The sequence below is a fragment of the Juglans regia genome, chromosome 10, assembly GCF_001411555.2.
Source record: "Juglans regia cultivar Chandler chromosome 10, Walnut 2.0, whole genome shotgun sequence".
Classification (NCBI taxonomy): Eukaryota; Viridiplantae; Streptophyta; class Magnoliopsida; order Fagales; family Juglandaceae; genus Juglans; species Juglans regia.
The window spans coordinates 2087881-2106950 of NC_049910.1; the positions used below are offsets into that span (position 1 = coordinate 2087881).

The 19070-nt window shown below is 36.4% G+C and overlaps 2 protein-coding genes across 3 annotated transcripts; both read right to left on the reverse strand.

Annotated features, from left to right (window-relative positions):
• Positions 1-2831: 2831 nt before the first annotated feature.
• Positions 2832-4127, reverse strand: LOC108997041. Its single transcript, XM_018973124.2, has one exon. It carries the CDS (start codon positions 3983-3985, stop codon positions 3113-3115), a length of 873 nt encoding a protein of 290 aa, XP_018828669.1. The 5' UTR covers positions 3986-4127; the 3' UTR covers positions 2832-3112.
• Positions 4128-7667: 3540 nt separating this feature from the next.
• LOC108997017 (probable phospholipid-transporting ATPase 8) lies at positions 7668-14613 on the reverse strand. Of its 2 annotated transcripts, XM_018973091.2 has the most exons (11): positions 13631-14613; positions 12109-13463; positions 11083-11193; positions 10715-10991; positions 10511-10599; positions 10318-10426; positions 10005-10235; positions 9785-9910; positions 9267-9365; positions 8634-8825; positions 7668-8504 (listed from the first exon to the last, which is right to left on the reverse strand). In XM_018973091.2, the coding sequence occupies exons 1-11, from the start codon at positions 14021-14023 to the stop codon at positions 7911-7913; spliced, it is 3576 nt and encodes a 1191-aa protein (XP_018828636.1). In that variant the 5' UTR covers positions 14024-14613; the 3' UTR covers positions 7668-7910. The 2 variants fall into 2 exon arrangements, with proteins under 2 accessions (XP_018828636.1, XP_018828637.1); XM_018973092.2 differs by lacking the exon at positions 9267-9365.
• Positions 14614-19070: the final 4457 nt, after the last annotated feature.

The window sequence follows — 19070 nt, forward strand, 5'->3', positions numbered from 1 at the left end:
GCTCTAAGTAAGATATGGGTAAGGCTACGCGCATATATATAAGAATCATAATCTCAGGTATAAACTAAAGAACTCATGACTACATATGCACGCGCGGTATATAGCATTCTACGTGATGCTGTTATCAGGGAAAGCAAGGCAGATTATCAGGACACCTTGTTTGTTTTTGCTGTACCAAATTTGTTGGATACACGAGGGAGGGAGGGAGGGAGGGAGGGAGGGAGAAACGAGGCAATTGATGCAAACGGCCGGTATAACATGTCGAGAGAGGCACCGGCGCTACTAATGAAATGAAACGTGACAACCATTTTCCATTGCACAGATGCTAGTTTTTTCTTCATATACATGTTTCTCTTGAGAAACAATGTGGGTAATTCAGTGTCTGATCACATGAATTAGAACACGCACACGCGAGAAAGGAGAGGGATGGGTATGTGGTTTTATTTGGGGAACTTTGTGTTTTTGTAAGCTAAGCCCAGCCATAGTGTCGACATTGTTTACAAGGAGAATGTCAACACGATGTTGCCATTTTAATTTGCGTTAATTCTATCTACACATTTTTCTGCAATCAAATTAACTTCGAACGAATAGGACCAAAGAAGAAAGAATATTTGGCAAAGTAGATCGTAATCTTTACTTATTTATCTTTTTCTTCTATTTATTAATACTTCAAAATTTAGAAAAATATTTAGTTATTTTGTTTATCACTTTTAATCATTTATATATTTTTTCAAATAATTAAAAATTAAGAGTTCGAGAGCTGGGTCAGCTTAGCTTCAAATATCACGATTACTGTTGCATTAGGGCAACATGATGATCGTTGTCCTATGCATAAAAATGGGCCAACAAAAATTTAGGATTTATTTAAGAAGATGATCTCATCTCATCTCATTTCATTTCAAAATGTCTATCCTGTTATTTATAAATTCTAAATTTATTTATTTTTTCCTATTCCATCCTTTAGGCCGGGTTGGGAAGGAGCCCGACAGGGTCCTCCACTTATTAGGCCAGGGCCCTACTTGAAAGTGAGGTTATGGGCCTGATAGTAACAGTCATGCATCTTGTCCTCGATAAACTGCAATTATTTGTGGACCATGCCACCTTTTAGGCTACACGGGAATAGGATAGCCCGCCCATCAATGTTCTAACAAGAGCACTTTTTTCCCAAGTTTATTATTTGCTGTATCACAACTATGCTTATGGATCGAAGAGTTATGTTATTAATAAGTCATGTGTTTTTAAATAATCTTTCAAATCAAATCATGTCATCATATTTTGTAAGTATATATATTTTTCTCTTGGTAATATTAGTGCCGCCAATATTGATTAATAGACAGAGATCGGCACAAATCAAATTGTCGTGTTAATCAAGGGATTGAATTGTATGTGTTAATGTCGTGTTTTGTATGCCTGAACAAGGTTTTGGCAACTCGAGTCGGGATCTTCACTTGCAAACACAAGGGGGAAGGTGGGCTCGGGGTGGATCAGGGAATCTCTGATTCCTTAGTTAGTCTCGAGTGTTTTGAGTCTTGTCTTTTTTAATCATATAGTTCAGAGATAGTTCTTTGTATTTGAGATGTAACTTTTATACAAAGTTATGAGAGAACATTTTGTTCCCCCTGTCAGGATTAAGTCGTCCCGCTCGCATCTATCTTAGTTTGGGCATTTAATGCGACATGGTGTTATGAGACAAAGTTTTTAATGCAGTGTGGCTTCCAAGGTGTGTCTCAGTAGTGACTAAACGATATGGTCACTTTTGGTCCTCTCTGTCAGAGAATGGAGGGTCGTGCGATTCTTTCATTTACCTATTGATGTAAGTCCCTTAATGCTAGGTGCAACAAGGGACGTCAGAGACAACGTGTCCTATATGGTTGCCTTATCTGGCATCCCGCACTTTGTATTCTCCTTTCTTTGATACAACCTTGAGGGCTAGACCCCTTTGACGACTTTGGATTCTCGAAAGGGTGAGACCCAAGTTGAAACGGGCCCCATAGTTGGGGCTAGGCCCAATTAGGATGGGCGGGGGAAATACCCCTCCCACTATGAGTACCATTGCTCTTGGGGGATTGTACTGGCATGGATTTTCGGGTGTGCATGCCTTGCTGATCTCTAGAGCGTCGCATGCATATAATAGAAACGAAAGAAGATCATCATGTGCCGTGCATGATTCACCTGTTTCTAGTGTTAATTATCTGGTTTTGAGGATCAAAAGGTGTGAATCCAAAAGGACCCACCAATACAGTGATCAAGTTGCCCATGTGTACGTATATAATTAAATAGCAGCTGTAAAACTAGTGTATGAATTTTTCCTTAATTTTGTTGTTCCACTAGAATATATATATATATATATCTTCCTGCATACACATGAGTGATCAAGACTGATTTTAATAGACTGAATGACTAGAAAAGGGGACCATTCTGGCCTGGGATTAATGTTTGACACCCATTCTACCAAATTCTCCCTAATTAATTAACACGCAGTACCCTCCTTATAATCAGGCCGAACCCACAAGCAGCTATATAGCTAGCGCACGCCCACCAAGCATTTGCTTTAACTTTCGATCCAAGTTTCATGTTATGAATTAAATATTGTAGGATATTTGCTCACATGCATGCATATATATATATATATATATATATCTCATGCGTGTATTCATGTATACTTATCATTCCCTCAAAAAAAGGAATACTATTCATATCCACATGTATTTTGTTTTTTTAAAGAAGATGAAATCTCAAATTTATTAATTGTCCTCACTTATAACGGAGGAAAATCATATCCACATGTACTTATAACAAGAAAAAAAAAAAACTTACAGAAATATATAGAAAATCCACGTGCACGTACGTAAAGTTCACATTGTACATGAAAATATATCGTGAAAACTTATTGACAAATGAAGTAATTATTTACATAAATCATGTAAAAACTCGATCATGCCCATTAATTCCATGGCTCTCTTTTTTTTTTTCTTTGGCAAGCAAGTAATCACATTTCATAGATAGATTACCTGCTGAATCTCTGATCTCTCAATATAAAATTAATTGTACCCTCCCACAAAAAAAACACGGGTCAATCAAAACTCGATCCAGAGGATCGATCCGGAAACCCTCAGAAAGGAGGCAAGCTCCTGCCCAAAGTCCCCACGCTAGTCCAGAACCCGACCAAGTCTTGCCTGTACGGCAGGTATGTCCGCCTCTTGTCCCCCTCTTTCATCGCCCTGTTCCTCACGTAAAACACCTCGTGCGCCGATGACATCGTTTCCCTCGCCGCCTTCTTCACCTTCTTTTCCTTCGAATCCGTCTTCTCGGCTTTGATGATCTCTTCCTTCTTCGGCGTCAAGAATACCAACGTGTCCTTGCCTTCGCTGTTGCACCTGCGAAGCAAGCTCAGTAGCCTCCAGCGTTTTGATGCAGAAGATGATCCAGTCCCTGTGGAACTGCTTTTCTTGCATTTAATATTGCTGGGTGAGGCTTTGGCAGAATTGTTGTTGCTATTATTATTCGGGGTCCAAATACAGTAAGTTCCCGGAGGAACCCCATTAAGCTCAGCCTCCACATCTTCCTCCGACGATGTCGAAAATCTGGGGCTGGGATCGCTTTCCTCGACGAACAGCTTCTTCAACGGAAGCCGGAGAGACAGTGCGTCGTGACCCTCTTCCTCCTTCGGATCGTGAGCGAAGTTGGTTTGCAGTTGAATTTTCTCCGGTACTGGAAGGTCGCGATTGAATATCGGGAATACCGGACCGAACTGGCCGTCGAGGACGACCACATCGTCGGCCTTAGAAACCGAAACGAATTCGAAATCGTCCTCGTTGTCCAACTCCCCGAAATCTTCACCCCGAAAATCATCACCAACTTGTCGTCGCCAGTCCCCTAAACCACCAAACTCGCGAGTTACTTGAGCAGCTATGTCTGTGAGTCCATCAGAAGAGTAGCTACTGAAGCTGAGACAGACCGAAAGTTCAGAATTTTCTTCTTGCATTTGGAGTACTTTTGTCTTTTACACCGCTTTGTGACTTCGTCTCCTAGACGATGATGATGATGATTCTTTCTTGATCTTCTTCTTATTCTTCAATGTAAATCTGTTTGGGAAACGAAAGGAAATTATATATATATATATATGGGGAGGTGGGTGGTTGGTTCGTAATTAATGATGTTAGAAGAGAAACAGCTGAAGATTAAAATAAATGAGGAAAAGGGAGGCGTAACTGTTGGCTGTTGGCGTCTATAGCATTCTCGAATCTCTTCTCCTCGCCTTGATATTTCTTCTTATTTCCGTCGTTTTTACGTTAAATGTGGTAATTAGTTCCCACGTGATTCTAATATATTTGGACTGACCTTTGGTATTCATATTTTCTAGATCCCATCGATTTGGTTCTGTTAATTATTTAAATTTTTTTTTTACTGTTTTAAATCCAACCAACTCATGACTGTTGGGTTGCGTTAATTAGTATACGAAATGGGTCTCTATAATTAAAATATTTATTCTCATAATTAAATAGTTATTTTAAAAAAATTAGAGGTATAAATATTCTTGAAAGAAAATGATGTAATATTTTTTTTTTAAATATTTTTTTTAATGAGCCCCCACCTTTTTCACACAATTCTTAAAAAAAAATTATCTCAATATTTTTTAAAAGAAAATGTTCTGTCAAATTGTTTATAAGGTCAAACTGTATACATATATATATATATATATATATATATATATATTTTTAGGTATCCCTGATCCACCTGAGCCGTCATCGATGACGGTTGAAGTGGATGTTCGAGAACATGAAATTAACTTTAAAACTGAATTGAAGAGCCTTCACATTGGATAAGATAAAGTGGTGGGAAAGTTACCACCCATCAGTCCAAACAAATGGGAAAGAATAATAGATAGAATTAAAGAATGGCAGCCTAACCGCAGACTTTCTAGAAGGATAGAAAATCCGCCACCAGAGATAATAACGACTGTACAGTACACACGCACGCACGGCATGACTAAATTCAGATCATTGAGTTTTATAATCGATAAATGCTATTATTTTTATCATTCTCATATATTAATATATTATTTATTATTTTTATCTTATTGCCTAAATAAAAAGATAAAAATAATAAATTATAAGTAATATTTATCTTTATAATATTTTCCTTGCTTGGCAAGCAAAGACAAGTTGCCATGGAGTCATTCAGTCCCCAGATTCCTTGAAGAACAAGGACACAAATAAATACTTATGATATATATGCTTAATTTATTAAATCATATGGCATAACTTGGGACAGCAATTTTTAGTTATATTCTATTTTTAATGCATTACATTTGTTTATCGATGTGGAGAACAAATCCATTAATATGATTAGATTTTATTTATAAAATAATTTTCAAATTAAGTTTCTTTTTTAAATTAAATTCTATGGCATTAATAACTTCACTTACAAATCTAATATTGATATTTTATACGCTCCGATATAGTTTTAGATAATATAGTAAAAGACAAATCTAGTTTTAGATTACGTTTGGATGTAGAAGTGAGTTGAGTTGAATTGAATTGAGATAATAAAATATTGTTAGAATATTATTTTTTAATATTATTATTATTTTAGAATTTAAAAAAATTGAATTATTTATTATATTTTATATTGAGATTTTAAAAAGTTGTAATGATGAGTTGAGATGAGTTAAGAGATGTTTAGTAACCAAACCAAACCTTAAACGAGGGATAGAGATCAAGTGCCGTAAAATCCGACCTTGGAATCCTAAAGCAATTAGAGAAAAGTTTTTTTTTTTTTTTTAAGAAGATGACGATACTCTAAATTTCATAAAAAGTCTTCATTTATAGTGAAGAAAAATCGTAATTACAATATAGATACTTAGATGATATAATTTTTCAATAAAACCCATGCAAAAAAAAACAAGAAAATAAGCACATAAATCAAATGATAAACCCATGCATCTTACCGGAAACAAACACTACGAGATCCGCAAATTGAAGCTAAGTTGTAGGCATGGGCATTTTAATATGGGAGCTACTATACTCTATCGCCGGAAATTCTCACAGAATATTGTAATTTTTTTTTTTTACTTTCTTTTAAATATTTTTTTAAATCTCTCAAATATTTAAAAAAAATTACAAAGTCTTTAAAAAAATATTTCATTAACTATATATTAAATAAAAAAAATTAGTTAATAGATTTTTTCGGAGGAAAGTGACATTTTCTTTATTCTGTTATATATAATTATTTTTATGTATTTTTATAATATAATTGATCAAAATAATTATTTTATATTAAAAAAACGACTTAACTAGTACCTAAAATTTTAGTAATATTTATGTTCATTTTCACCCTCGAATTGTCGTCAATTCTGAGTACCTCTCTCGTGCTTCACAAATACCCCTTTTGATGATCCGGAAATCGATACGCATTACGCGGCGACATTTATGTTATCATTCTTTCCATCTTTCTTGCTTCTTCTTTTTTTTTTTTTTTCTTTTTTAATAATTATTGTGATAGAAATAGAGTCGAACTGTCCTCGTGACTTTGAGTCGTAATTGGTGTTGCTTGATCTGGGGCTGATCCTGAATCCTGATCGTAATCCTTCTGTTGATGGGTTTGGTGATATTGCAAATGGTGGGTCGCTTCCCACTCGTGAATCAATATTCCCTGGAGTATGGTACAACATCTTTTTAAAAAGGTTGGCTTGGAAAAAAGGCCAACTCCTTAATTATCTTTTGACCTTCTACAGAAGAGAATACTAGCTAGCTAGTGGGGTAGTTCTCTGATTGGAATAAAGATTCTCGTATCTCCAATCTCCATTACTTCAACAGGTATCATTAGATTTATACAACGCATTGACTGCAAGATTATTGGTGTACCCCAATGTTGGCTTTAAACCTTTGTTTGAAATTTTGGAATAAATTCCACACACCAGTCTGTGCCATTGGCTCCAGTCTCAGAGATTTTCAAGCTCGAGGAAAATCCATGCAAGAGGTAGCCCCCCCTGAAGTGGAGAAGTTCGATGAAAAGTTTCACGCAGATCTGAAATGTGACACATGGATAAACACAGGTTGCCGCCTATCAAGAAAGTCTAACGATGATTTAAACATTTCCTGTATTCTATATTTTGGCCTTTTGAAAATATTCGAGTTTTATCGATCATTTATTATGAGAGGAAATGAATTAAGATAAAAGTTAAAAATTAAATAAAATATTATTAAAATATATTTTTTTAATATTATTTTTATTTTAAATTTTGAAATAGTTAAGTGGTTTGTTTTATTGTGTGTAAAAATTTAAAAAAATTATAATGATTATATAAAATAAGATGAAAAATTTTATGAAAGTGAACGAGACCTTAGCTTTGACGTGGATAGAAGATGAATACAGGCAAATGTATTCTACAAATTCCACGAAATTTGATCATGAGTAGTTCTCAAGATCTGTCATTTGCACCGACAACCTCAGCTTCTGTTTGTACGCTCTCTCATTCAGGTAAAAGTTTGATCTGGATTCTGTAAAACTTATCTGAAAGCTCTCATTCCAAATAAGAATCCGACATTCTTGCTCCACAGCACTTTATGTTGGGATCCCTATTCATCATATATTTGTATGCAAAAACATTTTTGCAATTGTAATTGAGAAGCAACCAGTTGGTGATCTTAACTCAGAACAGAAGAGTTTTGCTTAGATAAAAAATATTTACACATTTGGAATGCTGGGAAAAAAACAGAAACATAAAAGATCTGGTATTCCTGGGAAATGAATAAATCAATGTCTTACTAATCTACGTGTAGGATCGAGGTAAGTTACACAGGTCTTGCCTATGCCTACATGATCATCATTCCCCAATGATGATTCAAACACCAACCTCGACATATATAGACACCCAGTTCACATAAGCTAAGAGATGTTTTTGTGTTTCATAATTCCCTATGCATCAATCTCTCCCTGAGATGTAGCAGTCTGTCCTTGAGTTGCCCATGTAATGTAGGAGTGTTCAGAGTCTCGGAGTCTTCCAGCCGTTTTATTTGTATTATGTCATGGAGCATTGGTTTAAATCGTGTTTGGAAAGCCCTATAGCAAAAATAAGGAAGCAGAGTGCAAATAACTACAAATGGGGTGACCAGCCAATAGAGAACACTTGGGGCACAGGCTTCCACAAAGACCTGATATGCTGTTGTTGATATGGTTGATGGGAGAGAACCATAAATGATTAAGAATATGTACCAGAAGGCGATGCTGCCCCAGATGAAGAGGTGCTGGATCCAAGTGAAGTAGTTGATGGAGAGTGCCATTTGGCAATTTACAGCCCACACCACACAAGTATACATCGTGACACCAAGGATTTCATAGTCCAATACTTGCCCATCTCTTCGAAAGGCCTGGTTAGTCATGAACTTGGTTGTAGAGAAGAAGATAATTATGGAGCTTATAAATCCATTAAACATCCAACCAAGGATGCGGGGCCAACTGAAGAGGATGTTTTCTACTCCCTCCGAATATAAGATGGGGTACTGTAATCGAAAGAAGCATGAAAATTACATGTTTATTTAGGCTTCTATATAAACCTTCAACGAAAATGTGGAAAATAAGCAGGTTGATTGCTATTCCTATAAGCTCAGACAAGGATAATAATTTTATACCTCGAGGCAAAATCGTGCAGAAACATCCTGGTCGAAAACACCAAGCGCAATTACAGGAAGCGAGGTGAAGAAGACATTGTAAAATGACATGTACCAATCATTGTATGCAGGCTGACCAGAGAAAGAAGCAAGGGCCTCGAACCAAAATAGAGTAAACCCAAATGTTATGTTCTTGTAAAAGAAGTAGCATATCTGCACCAACAAAAAGAATACAGTAGTGCATGTCAACCAAAGATACGTTTTCTGTTGATTACTTCTTGTATCTTCACATGCAGCAATATATTGGTAAGTAATCATTTCCGTAACAAGGAAACTGAAGAGCATAAAATTAATAATATGCAGCTTAGAATCCCCCAATCACACCATGAGAAGGGACTAGAAAGGGGAACGAGAAGAAGCTAACTTTTCAGTTCCGATGCATGTTTATTTCCACCAAGAAAATTTTAGAAGGAGCATCAAGCCCAAAGAGAATGGAAATGATTTTACTTAATTTCTTGACAATTAGAAAATTTATGAAGGAAACATTCGAGTCCAAAGATAATGGGAATGATTTTTCTTCCTCAACTTCTTGACAGTATAGTTTTTTCCTTCTTTTTCAAGATTTAAGTGCAATAGATGGAAGCACAGTTCTACCATCATTGCTATTCGCCTGTAACACCAATGGCCATGTACCAGCAACAAACGTTCTAGAAAACGGAATTGAGCTATTGAGTAATCACTAGCCATCACAGCCTGCAGTTAAGAGACATTTGGAATCAGAAGTTGGGTCTTTTCTCTTATTCAAAGTGAAAACCTAGAATAAAGTAGTGCAGAACATAATCAATAGCAATGGAATATACATATTTTACAACTGACAAATGATATGGCTGTGAGCTTAATCATCAGTGAAGCAAATAATAAGAACAAATAGTGTTGCAAGTCAGGAATTCTTTTCAAATACATAATTTCTAATGGATTTATACATTAATATAATTCGATTTAAATTTGCACCTGCTGCAGATCAGATATAATTCATTAGTCACTTAAAAGGGGCACTACGAGTGTAAAACTCCAATAAATTCAATAGAAGTCTGGGTGACATACATGAGCAAAAAGATGAAAAGAAAAAGGCATGGGTGGGAAGAGAGATAAGACAAAAAAGATATAAGGACCTGCATCCCTTCAACTCCACTGATGCCAACTCCAATATCAGCCTCTTGAAGCATGCCAACATCATTTGCCCCATCACCTATAGACAGTGTTGTCTTACTTGTTCCCTCTTTTACCAATCTGGTCACCTGCAAATCTCCTATATTACTATCAGACTATCCTGATGTCGTGAAAAACATAAACTACAAGGAAACTTTAAACCGGCATGATCAGAAAACTTACACGAGCTTTCTGCTTGGGTGAAGAGCGGCAGCATATAACAGAAGAACAATTAATTGCAAGTTCAAAAAATGACTTCACCACATTCTTTTCTAGAGAAAAATCCAAGGACTTGCCATCTATTATCAGGCCAAACAAAATAGTACTTTCTTTAGCTGAATTAGAACTTTGTTTTGCTGAGTTTATCTGAGATATCCCTTCTCTAATTTGCTTCGTTATGCTTTCAAGCGAAGCCTGTAACAGTCAACGTTCCAGAAAGTTTTCTGAGCATTTGACCATTAAAAAAATCAATGTTGTTTACTTCAAAATCCTGTACCTTTGCAATGGCCTCTTTATCCCCTTGTTTTTCCAAGGCATCAATATCTGGCGAATCAAGAGTGATTATGATTTGTTTCATATCTTGTCTAAGTAAACTACAAGCATACCTGGAACAATTAAAGTATTTATAAATTTACATAAATATTCACATATCACAAAATAATTATTCTGCACTAAATCTTTTACAGTACCCAATGTTAACTGCTGTTTCCATTTTATCACCAGTTAATACCCATATCTTAATTCCAGCTCGGGAAAGCTTCTTGATACATTCAGGGACCTGAACACCAGAGAGTGCTATTAGATCAAAACGGATGATAAAATAATGAACTGAAATGTTTTAAAAAATAGAATGATTGATTTGGCTCTTAATAGAACAAATATTCAATACTTACGCCCTTTTGTAGTTTATCTTCGACTGCTGTTGCACCAAGAAGAATCAAATTCCTTTCAATCTTATCAGCAGCTTCATCTACCAATACATCATGATATACAGTAACAGATGTTTTGGCCATTCGGAACTCCTCATCCCATGATTTATATTCTTCTTCACCAAGCTCACGGTATGCAATTACCATGGTCCGTAGTCCATCTTCAGCATATTTTTTTATGTGATCCCTGGTCTGAGACTCAAAAAGCCGCCCGTCTTGTGAAAGCCTTTCAAACATTACACTATAGCATATGCAGATAACAATATCATATCAATTGACTCAACTTGTAAATTCATTCACGTAACAAGTAGTGTATGCATCAGTTGTCTAACCTGTCCGCCCCCTTGCAAAGGAGCAATAACTGATTTTCCGCATTCCTTACAACTACAGACATTCTTTTGCGAGCACTACTAAATTCTAAGACTTGGAGAAGCTCATATACTCTGGGATATAGAAAAACAGGTCATGCCAAGTGTAACCAAAACGCCATAAATGAAACTGTAAGAAATAAAAAATAAATAAATGGAAGACTGGAAAAAGAAAAAGAAGAAGAAGATGATGAATTAAAGAAAATATACAATAACATGCCTCACCCAAACGTAGCCGTTTAGCCTCTCTCATAAAATAGAATCTAGTTATATCTGCCATGGATTTGATTGCCACAACAAAGAATCCTAGTGTTTTGCACTAAAAAAAGAAGAAAGGAAAAAGATAAAAGGAATGCCCTAAAAAGCAATCATTTTTCATATAAGTGTAATGTAATATTACAGAACTTCTCTACAGATTTCTCTGATATTCTGATATTAAACTCTTTTTTCTTCCCTCCTTCCCCAGTTCATTATACAAGAAGGCCTCATCAAAGTAAAAGATGCATCCCTCAATGTATCATCTTGAAGTCTGCCTTGTGATTTCAAGACCTTCGAGAAGCCCTATATCCTGGACAGTTAATTGAGAAACGGTAATTTGCTACCAGTTTTAAGGCTTTGTTTCTGATAGATGACATTGGATCATTGGCTACAAAAATTGTTAAGAGCAGAGAGAAAAGATTTTTTAGAACAAAAGAAAAACTCAAATTCATATTAGGCATATTACACTTGCAGACACCATGAGAAAGTTGTTTGCTGCAAATGGCTGTTTATGAAAGTGAGAAAGATTATATTATTATGTTAAATATGCAAGCAGGATTTTCTTTTCAAAAACATAAGCTGAACAATTATATATGAAAATAGAAAACATGGTCCCTCAAATATGACAAATGGACATCATACTTCATATAGACAACTGGCCGCATAGGAAGCGGACACTACACTTGAATGAATTTATGATATGTACCATAAAATGTTACGTGAGGAGCTCACCTGTCAACCTTTTTGCCAGTTTCATAATCTAACTCATGCAATGAAATGCTTGTTTGTGTCCTTCCATAAAACTCAAAGCCAACCTCCCTTGCAGCTATTATAAAAGCTGCTTCATCCGGTGACTCAGCTTCATAGAAAATTTCTCCCGACTCTTTATCGACCACAGGAATAGCTGTATGACAGATTGCTAAGACCCGAAAGAATTTCTGAATGATATCAGGATGAGGTTGATTAACCCATTGCCCATTCATAATGCGCTCATCTCTGAAATTGAATCCCCTAATCAACCTTCTGAAGTCCATGGCATCGCCATCATGGCTTTGTACATCATTTGATGCATCTCCTGGTTCAGACAGTGCACCCCTCCTCCTCATCAGTGCCCTCTCCACTTCTGTCGTACCACGGCCATAATCAGTGCCAGCTATTGAACATTTCATAAACTCCATGGAATTACATGTCAAAGTGCCTGTCTTGTCGGAAAGTATTGTATATACCTGACCAAGTTCCTCATTCAAATTTGATGTGCGGGCATGTGCTGGCCTATTTGTTTCTTCATCATACATATCCTGATCTTGGTTAATGAAAATACTCTGTAAAACCTTCACGATCTCAATGGATACATATAAAGATATTGGTATCAGGTATCCATACAACATTAGGGCTGTGAAGAAATGAAGAAACGCGGCAAGTAATGATCTTTTGGGGTCATAAAACACAGTTGAATCATCTGGACGAAGATACCACCTTCGGTACTTTCCACCGCTAATATCTTTTTTGGTTTCAATTCCAAAAAACACTGAACCAACAGAAGCTATCACTATCAGAGTGCTGAAAAGTATGTAGATTATCTTGTCCATTTTCTTCTCAATTTTACTTCTCTTGGAAGGAGGATCTGTAGCATTCTGCATCACTTTTGTATCATGTCCCGTAAAAACAACCACTCCGTAGATATATTCAGTGTTTTTAAGCTTAGAATCTCTTAAAAGCAACTGTTTTATGGAAAGGGGGTATTCTTTGCCATCATAGGTCAAAGCTCCAACAAATGAAAATAAATTTTCATTAGGGTCCTCACACTTGATCACGGCCCTAAATTGTCTGAAGGATTTTTCATCTTGAAGATGGGATGTCACCTCCAAGGCATGCTTCAATTTTAAATTAGTCTCTCCGTCAAGGTTCATGGTCTCAACATAACAAATACCATCCTCATAGCTTGACGAGAGCAGAATAATATCAGCAGGAAAGTATTCATCTTTACACACCTTTACGAGATCACCAACTCGAAGTTTCTTCCATTTGATTTCATGGAATGTATAATCTCTATACACTCTGACTTTTCGATTGTTTGCCTCAATATCCTAAAACCATGTCAACACTCAGCTAGAAACCACATAATTAAGAAAGAAAGTTGGTTATCAAGAGTTTCATCCTCTCTCTCTCGTATTTTAAATTCTATCAAAAACAAGATTTAGAAGATTCACAATCATGATAACAAAACGAATTAAAAAGGGCATTCAAATATTACCTGCTTTTTTCGTCTCCAATCTTCCACACCCTCCTTGGCCATAGTAGCTCCAATCACCACTAACAATGGTACAAGAACACTAGGAGCTGAATAAGGTGCCAACGGAGTAAATGAAACGCAGGCCACAACTAGAAAGTATATATTTGCAACCCTCCTAAACTGCTCAAATAAAGACTTTGGAATAAAATTAACCGCCGTATACTTGGTAGTTGAGACAAAATTTCCTCTGTATTTCAACTGAACTGCCCCTGGATTGCCCGGATCATTGCAGTACACAACCCTCGAGTACCCTCTTCGCCCAATTTGAGCATGTTTGTCTTCGAACTTTGATAGAAAACAAGCAAATGAATAGAGTTTGCTAAAAAGTATCCCTCTCCTCCGCCCTTCTGGCATTTTCAAACCTCAACAACAAGCGGGTCTTTTTTTTCTTTTCTTTTTCCCAGGGAAACCAAATAAATCACCAAACACACCTCAGCCCACAACTCATATTTCTTTTCACTTTCCAAAACAATCACCAAGCAACCAAACAAATCTTTAGCTTACAACTACTTATATAAACTCAAACCCATTATTTGCAATTCACACCCTCCTAATGCAAAATAATTTAAAAAACGAACAATATTTTTTCTTTTTAAGAAAAAGAGAGAGGGAGAGAGAGACTAATTTTCACCATTCCCACTGAGAGTTTGGGTCATGAATGCTTTCAATCTAAAAATGACGATTTGATAACTTCACGAGCTCTGAATGCTTTTTGTGAGCTATAGCCAGAGTCACGAAGGCTTTCAATCTAATAATGAGGACCTGATAGCCTCATGAGCTCTGAATGCTCTGTTTTCAAGCTATAGCTAAACACAGAAAATGTATGAACCAAGTGTAACATTACGCTCAATGCAAAGCACGGACAAAACAAACTTATTATTTGGGAAACCTCATTGTTCTATGCCTCTGCCATTAGTGTTCTGTTCCTTGCTTTCATTTGAAGTTGCAGAGATCTCTTCCTTGTGGGGTTTATAGTGTAATTGTAGAGAAAGAGAGATAACGTAAAGGCCAAAAAAGGGCGCTTTGTATGCGGCGGGTGGATTACTGCGCTGGAGTCTGTAGGAGTTTCTCGTGAAGTCCAGCCTTCAAGGGAAGCTTGACGTTTGCCTGTACGGCAACATGTCACGATCTTTGCCTTACACGTGGCTGATGGTGCCAAGACAAATGAAGTTTGTTTTGCATGCCTACTTTTGTTTTCCTTTCTTTTCCATGATGTTTTTTTATTCACTTCGACAGCCAATTAAAGAATAAGAGCGGTGCTACTTGTGATCTTTTTTTTATTTCAAATTCATAGATTTCAAATTCACAAATAATCACTTCAATTTGTGATTTTTTTTTTTTTTTTTATAAAAATTTTTATGATTGTAGTATTTCTTATTAGAAAATAACTTATATTCTATTTAAATGGCACTTGGAGTTTTTTTATTACGAAAATCTCCATTCAACATAATTAAAAATTAAGGCATGAAAGTAGGGAATCGCTTGATCATTGAGTGCATCTCTATATTCTATGAAGAATTATGCTATATATATATATATATATATTATAATAATATTGTAAATTTTTTATTTATTTTTTAAATATTTATAATAATAATAAATAAATAAAAAAATACATTTATCAAGACATTTTTTATTTTATATAATCACTTTATATCTATATAATATTTATCATTTGAGAATGGTCGTTGGCCCATCTACACTGAACAAACGATGAGATGTGCGACTAGTAGTGGGTCCAGATTGGAGTTAGCCCTTTTTGGGCTTTTGTTTTGAAATCTCTTAGCAGACTGGGCTTAAAGTTGAGGAATTAATTTTGTTCTTCCATATTTAAAGAACACTTTTAATTTGTTTTAATTCCTATAACATTTGATCCTTAATCCTGATTGAAAAATTTTCTGTACACGGAATCTTACACTGAAGAAAATTAAAAGGTAAAACAGTATTAATCCTTGTGTCTTCATAAATGCAAGAAAATTTTTAATATTCATACAAATCTCGTAAAAATATCGTCAGTATTTATTTTGATTTATTAATTTTATGGTCTCGACTTTTAAATTAGTATTATATAGATTTACACTAACTCCATTTTTTTTCAGTGGCTTATTCATAATATCTTCAATATATATTAAATAAAATATTAAGATGATAGTTCTGTTCTTGCAAGCTTGATTGCAACATAAAAAAAGACACGAAGAATGGAAAAAATCTGACTCTCTTGCGATGAGTTTTCTCCCCTCTCTAGTAGTCTCATCCTTTATGAGCCCTACCTTAACCCTTCTCAGTCCTCCAATAACTTCACTCCTTAAACCATTAACCAAACAACCACTCCACCACTTTCCAACCACCCATCTACAGTAATGTCAAAAGATAAGTCAAGTATCGATCTTCTCATTGAGCAAACACAATCTTTAACTTGGGATGATATCATCTTGGTCTCAGTCTCGGAAACAACCACAAAGAGTTTCAATCATGCTCTTATAGGTAAGTTGGTCTCAGACAAAACCCTTACCAGGAATATTTTTCACTCTATCATATATGTGGTTTGGAGTTTTGTCCCAGATCTCATCATTGAAGATTTGGACACCAATACCTTTCTATTTACTTTTCCATCATCACTAGAGAAAAATCGAGTTACCTTCAAAGGCCTTGGAATTTTAAGGACTACCACATGGTCCTAAAAGTTGACCCCCAGGTCCGAGCCTCCAGGAAGTTGACCTTACTTTCTTTGTGTTTTGGATCCGTATTTGTGGCTTATCCCTTGAAATGATGACAGAGGATAATGCTGACAAAATAGGAAGAGTAATGGGAAACCTTGTTGAAATAGACCAATCCTATTTACCGCACAACTGTGTGAGACCTTGCTTACGTATTAGGGTTGAAATAGACACAAGGAAACCTCTCTCTGGAGGTTTCTCGGTGCCCATAATCAACAATAAACCTGCACAAATTTGCTTTAAATATGAACTGCTTTCTGAGTTCTGCTACGGTTGTGGAAGATTGGGTCACCTTCATCGAGCCTGCCCCCTTTTTTACCAACTCTGCTGAAGAACCAAGATTTGGTCAATGGATGAGAGCTGAATCTCAGGACTTACACCGCTTTAACCCAACTTAGAAAAAAGTTGAAGAACAAACAAGGGGTCAAGCTCAGCTGATTTCTTCTCTCAGGAATTTGTACCAAACCTCGTGTAGCTTACCCCCAGTCAGAATTAGAGAATCTTCTGAAAATTCCATGATTAGTCTCAACATAGTCTCCAAGGATAAATCCAAGGCCCAATACATGGGTAAGGGTAAAGCAGTCCTCATCAACACCAGTGAAGGAATCAAAAAGGAGTTTTTCATTAAGCAGTTGTTTTCTGAGGCGTCAACCACCAAATCTCCTATCGAAGAAGAAGATACTGTTCACTCTATTGTACAACTCGTTCAAGGAAAAATCTCTTAACCATGCATATTCCCTTCGTCTACACGTGGCATCAACCAATGCCATCACCTACCTGAATCATTAAAAGAATGCAGTCATCTTGTCCCCTCAACTCAGACCGAATTGACAAATGCCAACATATCACCTTTTATTGTCCCCTTATCGGAACCATCAGAACAAGATGTCTCCCCATGTTCCCTATCGATTAAGGCCCAAAAACCTGTTTCTCAAGCTGCAAACATTAAAGTAGCCAGCCCATTACCAATCAAGCCTAAGGTCAGCCCATCATTTCTTAACCAAATATTGTCTCAACTTCAAAATAAGGATGGACCAGACGCATTTCCCAAGCCCAAACACAATCTTTCCTTACTTGTTAGTCCCTCGGGTAAAGCATGTCTTGCTATCAACAATCTTCAGGTCAGCCCAATATAATCTCTAACCTAAGCCCATTTTGCTCCATATTCTTATCTCCGCAATCAGTCTGCAGCTCCCCAGATTCACACCCTAATCGCAACAAACATGTCCTCTGCCTTCTCAACCCCATCCCTAGAGACTACAAAAAAGAGGAAGGATCTCATCGTGGAGAAAACTACCCCACTATTTCCACACAAAAAAATGTTTTCTTAGTTCAACAATTACAATAGAGACAACAGATACTAAAGAAGACATTAATGGAGTCCAGACGAACAACAATGCATCAAGCATTCCAGGAGCATCACCAGCAAGAGTAAGGCCAAAACCAAGAACAAAGAAGGAAAGAGTCCAGAGGAGGAACCTGAAGAAATCATATTCTGTCTGTTATGCTCCTCAACAGAACCAGGAAGTCAAAGAATCGAGTAAAAATGTTCAAACCCAAACCATGAATCTCTTCCCCATAAATCCAAAGTCTGAGGTGGTAGGGTCCTCACTGCCACCAATGAACCCATGAGGCTCATTGCATGGAATTGCTGAGGTATAGCCCGACCTCTCGCAATCAGATCTCTAAGGGCCATCATCATGGCCCATAACCATGAAGTTATCTTTCTTTGTGAAACTTTACTTTCTCCTAAAGACACTGCTCGTATTGTAAATATGTTGGAATTTTCTTTTTTTGTGCATGCTCCCTCGGCTGGTAAATGGGGGGACTTTTGTTGATGTATCGACTTGGTTTTGATACTGAATTTGTAAATATTTCTAGTAATATTATCTCTATGTTGGTTTATTCTGATCCCATTCACACACCATGACTCTTAAACCTAGTTTACTGTCCCGCCCCTTCTAGCCAAAAACATATATTTTGGAACCAAATTAGTTAGTCTTTTAACTGAGTCTTTCTCAGGTCCTTCTTTGGCTGTGGGTGATTTTAATTCAATTCTGTCTCATTCAGAAAAACTAGGGGGGAAGCCTTTCTTTCAAGCTTCTAATCCAAAAGGACTCCAATTATTCATGAATAGATTTGGGTTCATTGATCTTGGTTCCATTGGACCAAAATATACCTGGTCCAATAATAGACAGGGGCATAATCTAATTAAGGAAGAGAGACTTGATAGGGGAATAGCAAATCTCTCTTGGGTTGATCCTTTTCCCCAAGCAACCATCTCCACCCTCAATAGAATCTCCTCTGACCATGCCCATCTTCTCCTGGATACCTTTAATAGAAACCAGTTCTCCAAATCTTTCAAATTTGAGCAATTCTGGCTTCACAATCCGTCCATCTTTAAGATCATTAAAGAAGCTTGGAATTCTCAATTTTCTGGAACCCCTTCATTTATCCTGTCAAAAAAGCTCAAATCTACAAAAAAAGCTCTTCGAGTCTGGAATCTCAAAAGCTTTGGTCATATTCAAACTCAAATTAATAATTTTTCCAAGGCTCTTTCTTCTATACAAGGGCAAGGCTTTATCTCTTCCTCAAATCAACTGGAATTTGATTTGTGAGAAAATCTGAATGAGATGCTTTTAAGGGAAGAGAGCTTATGGAGGCAAAAATCTAGAATTAATTGG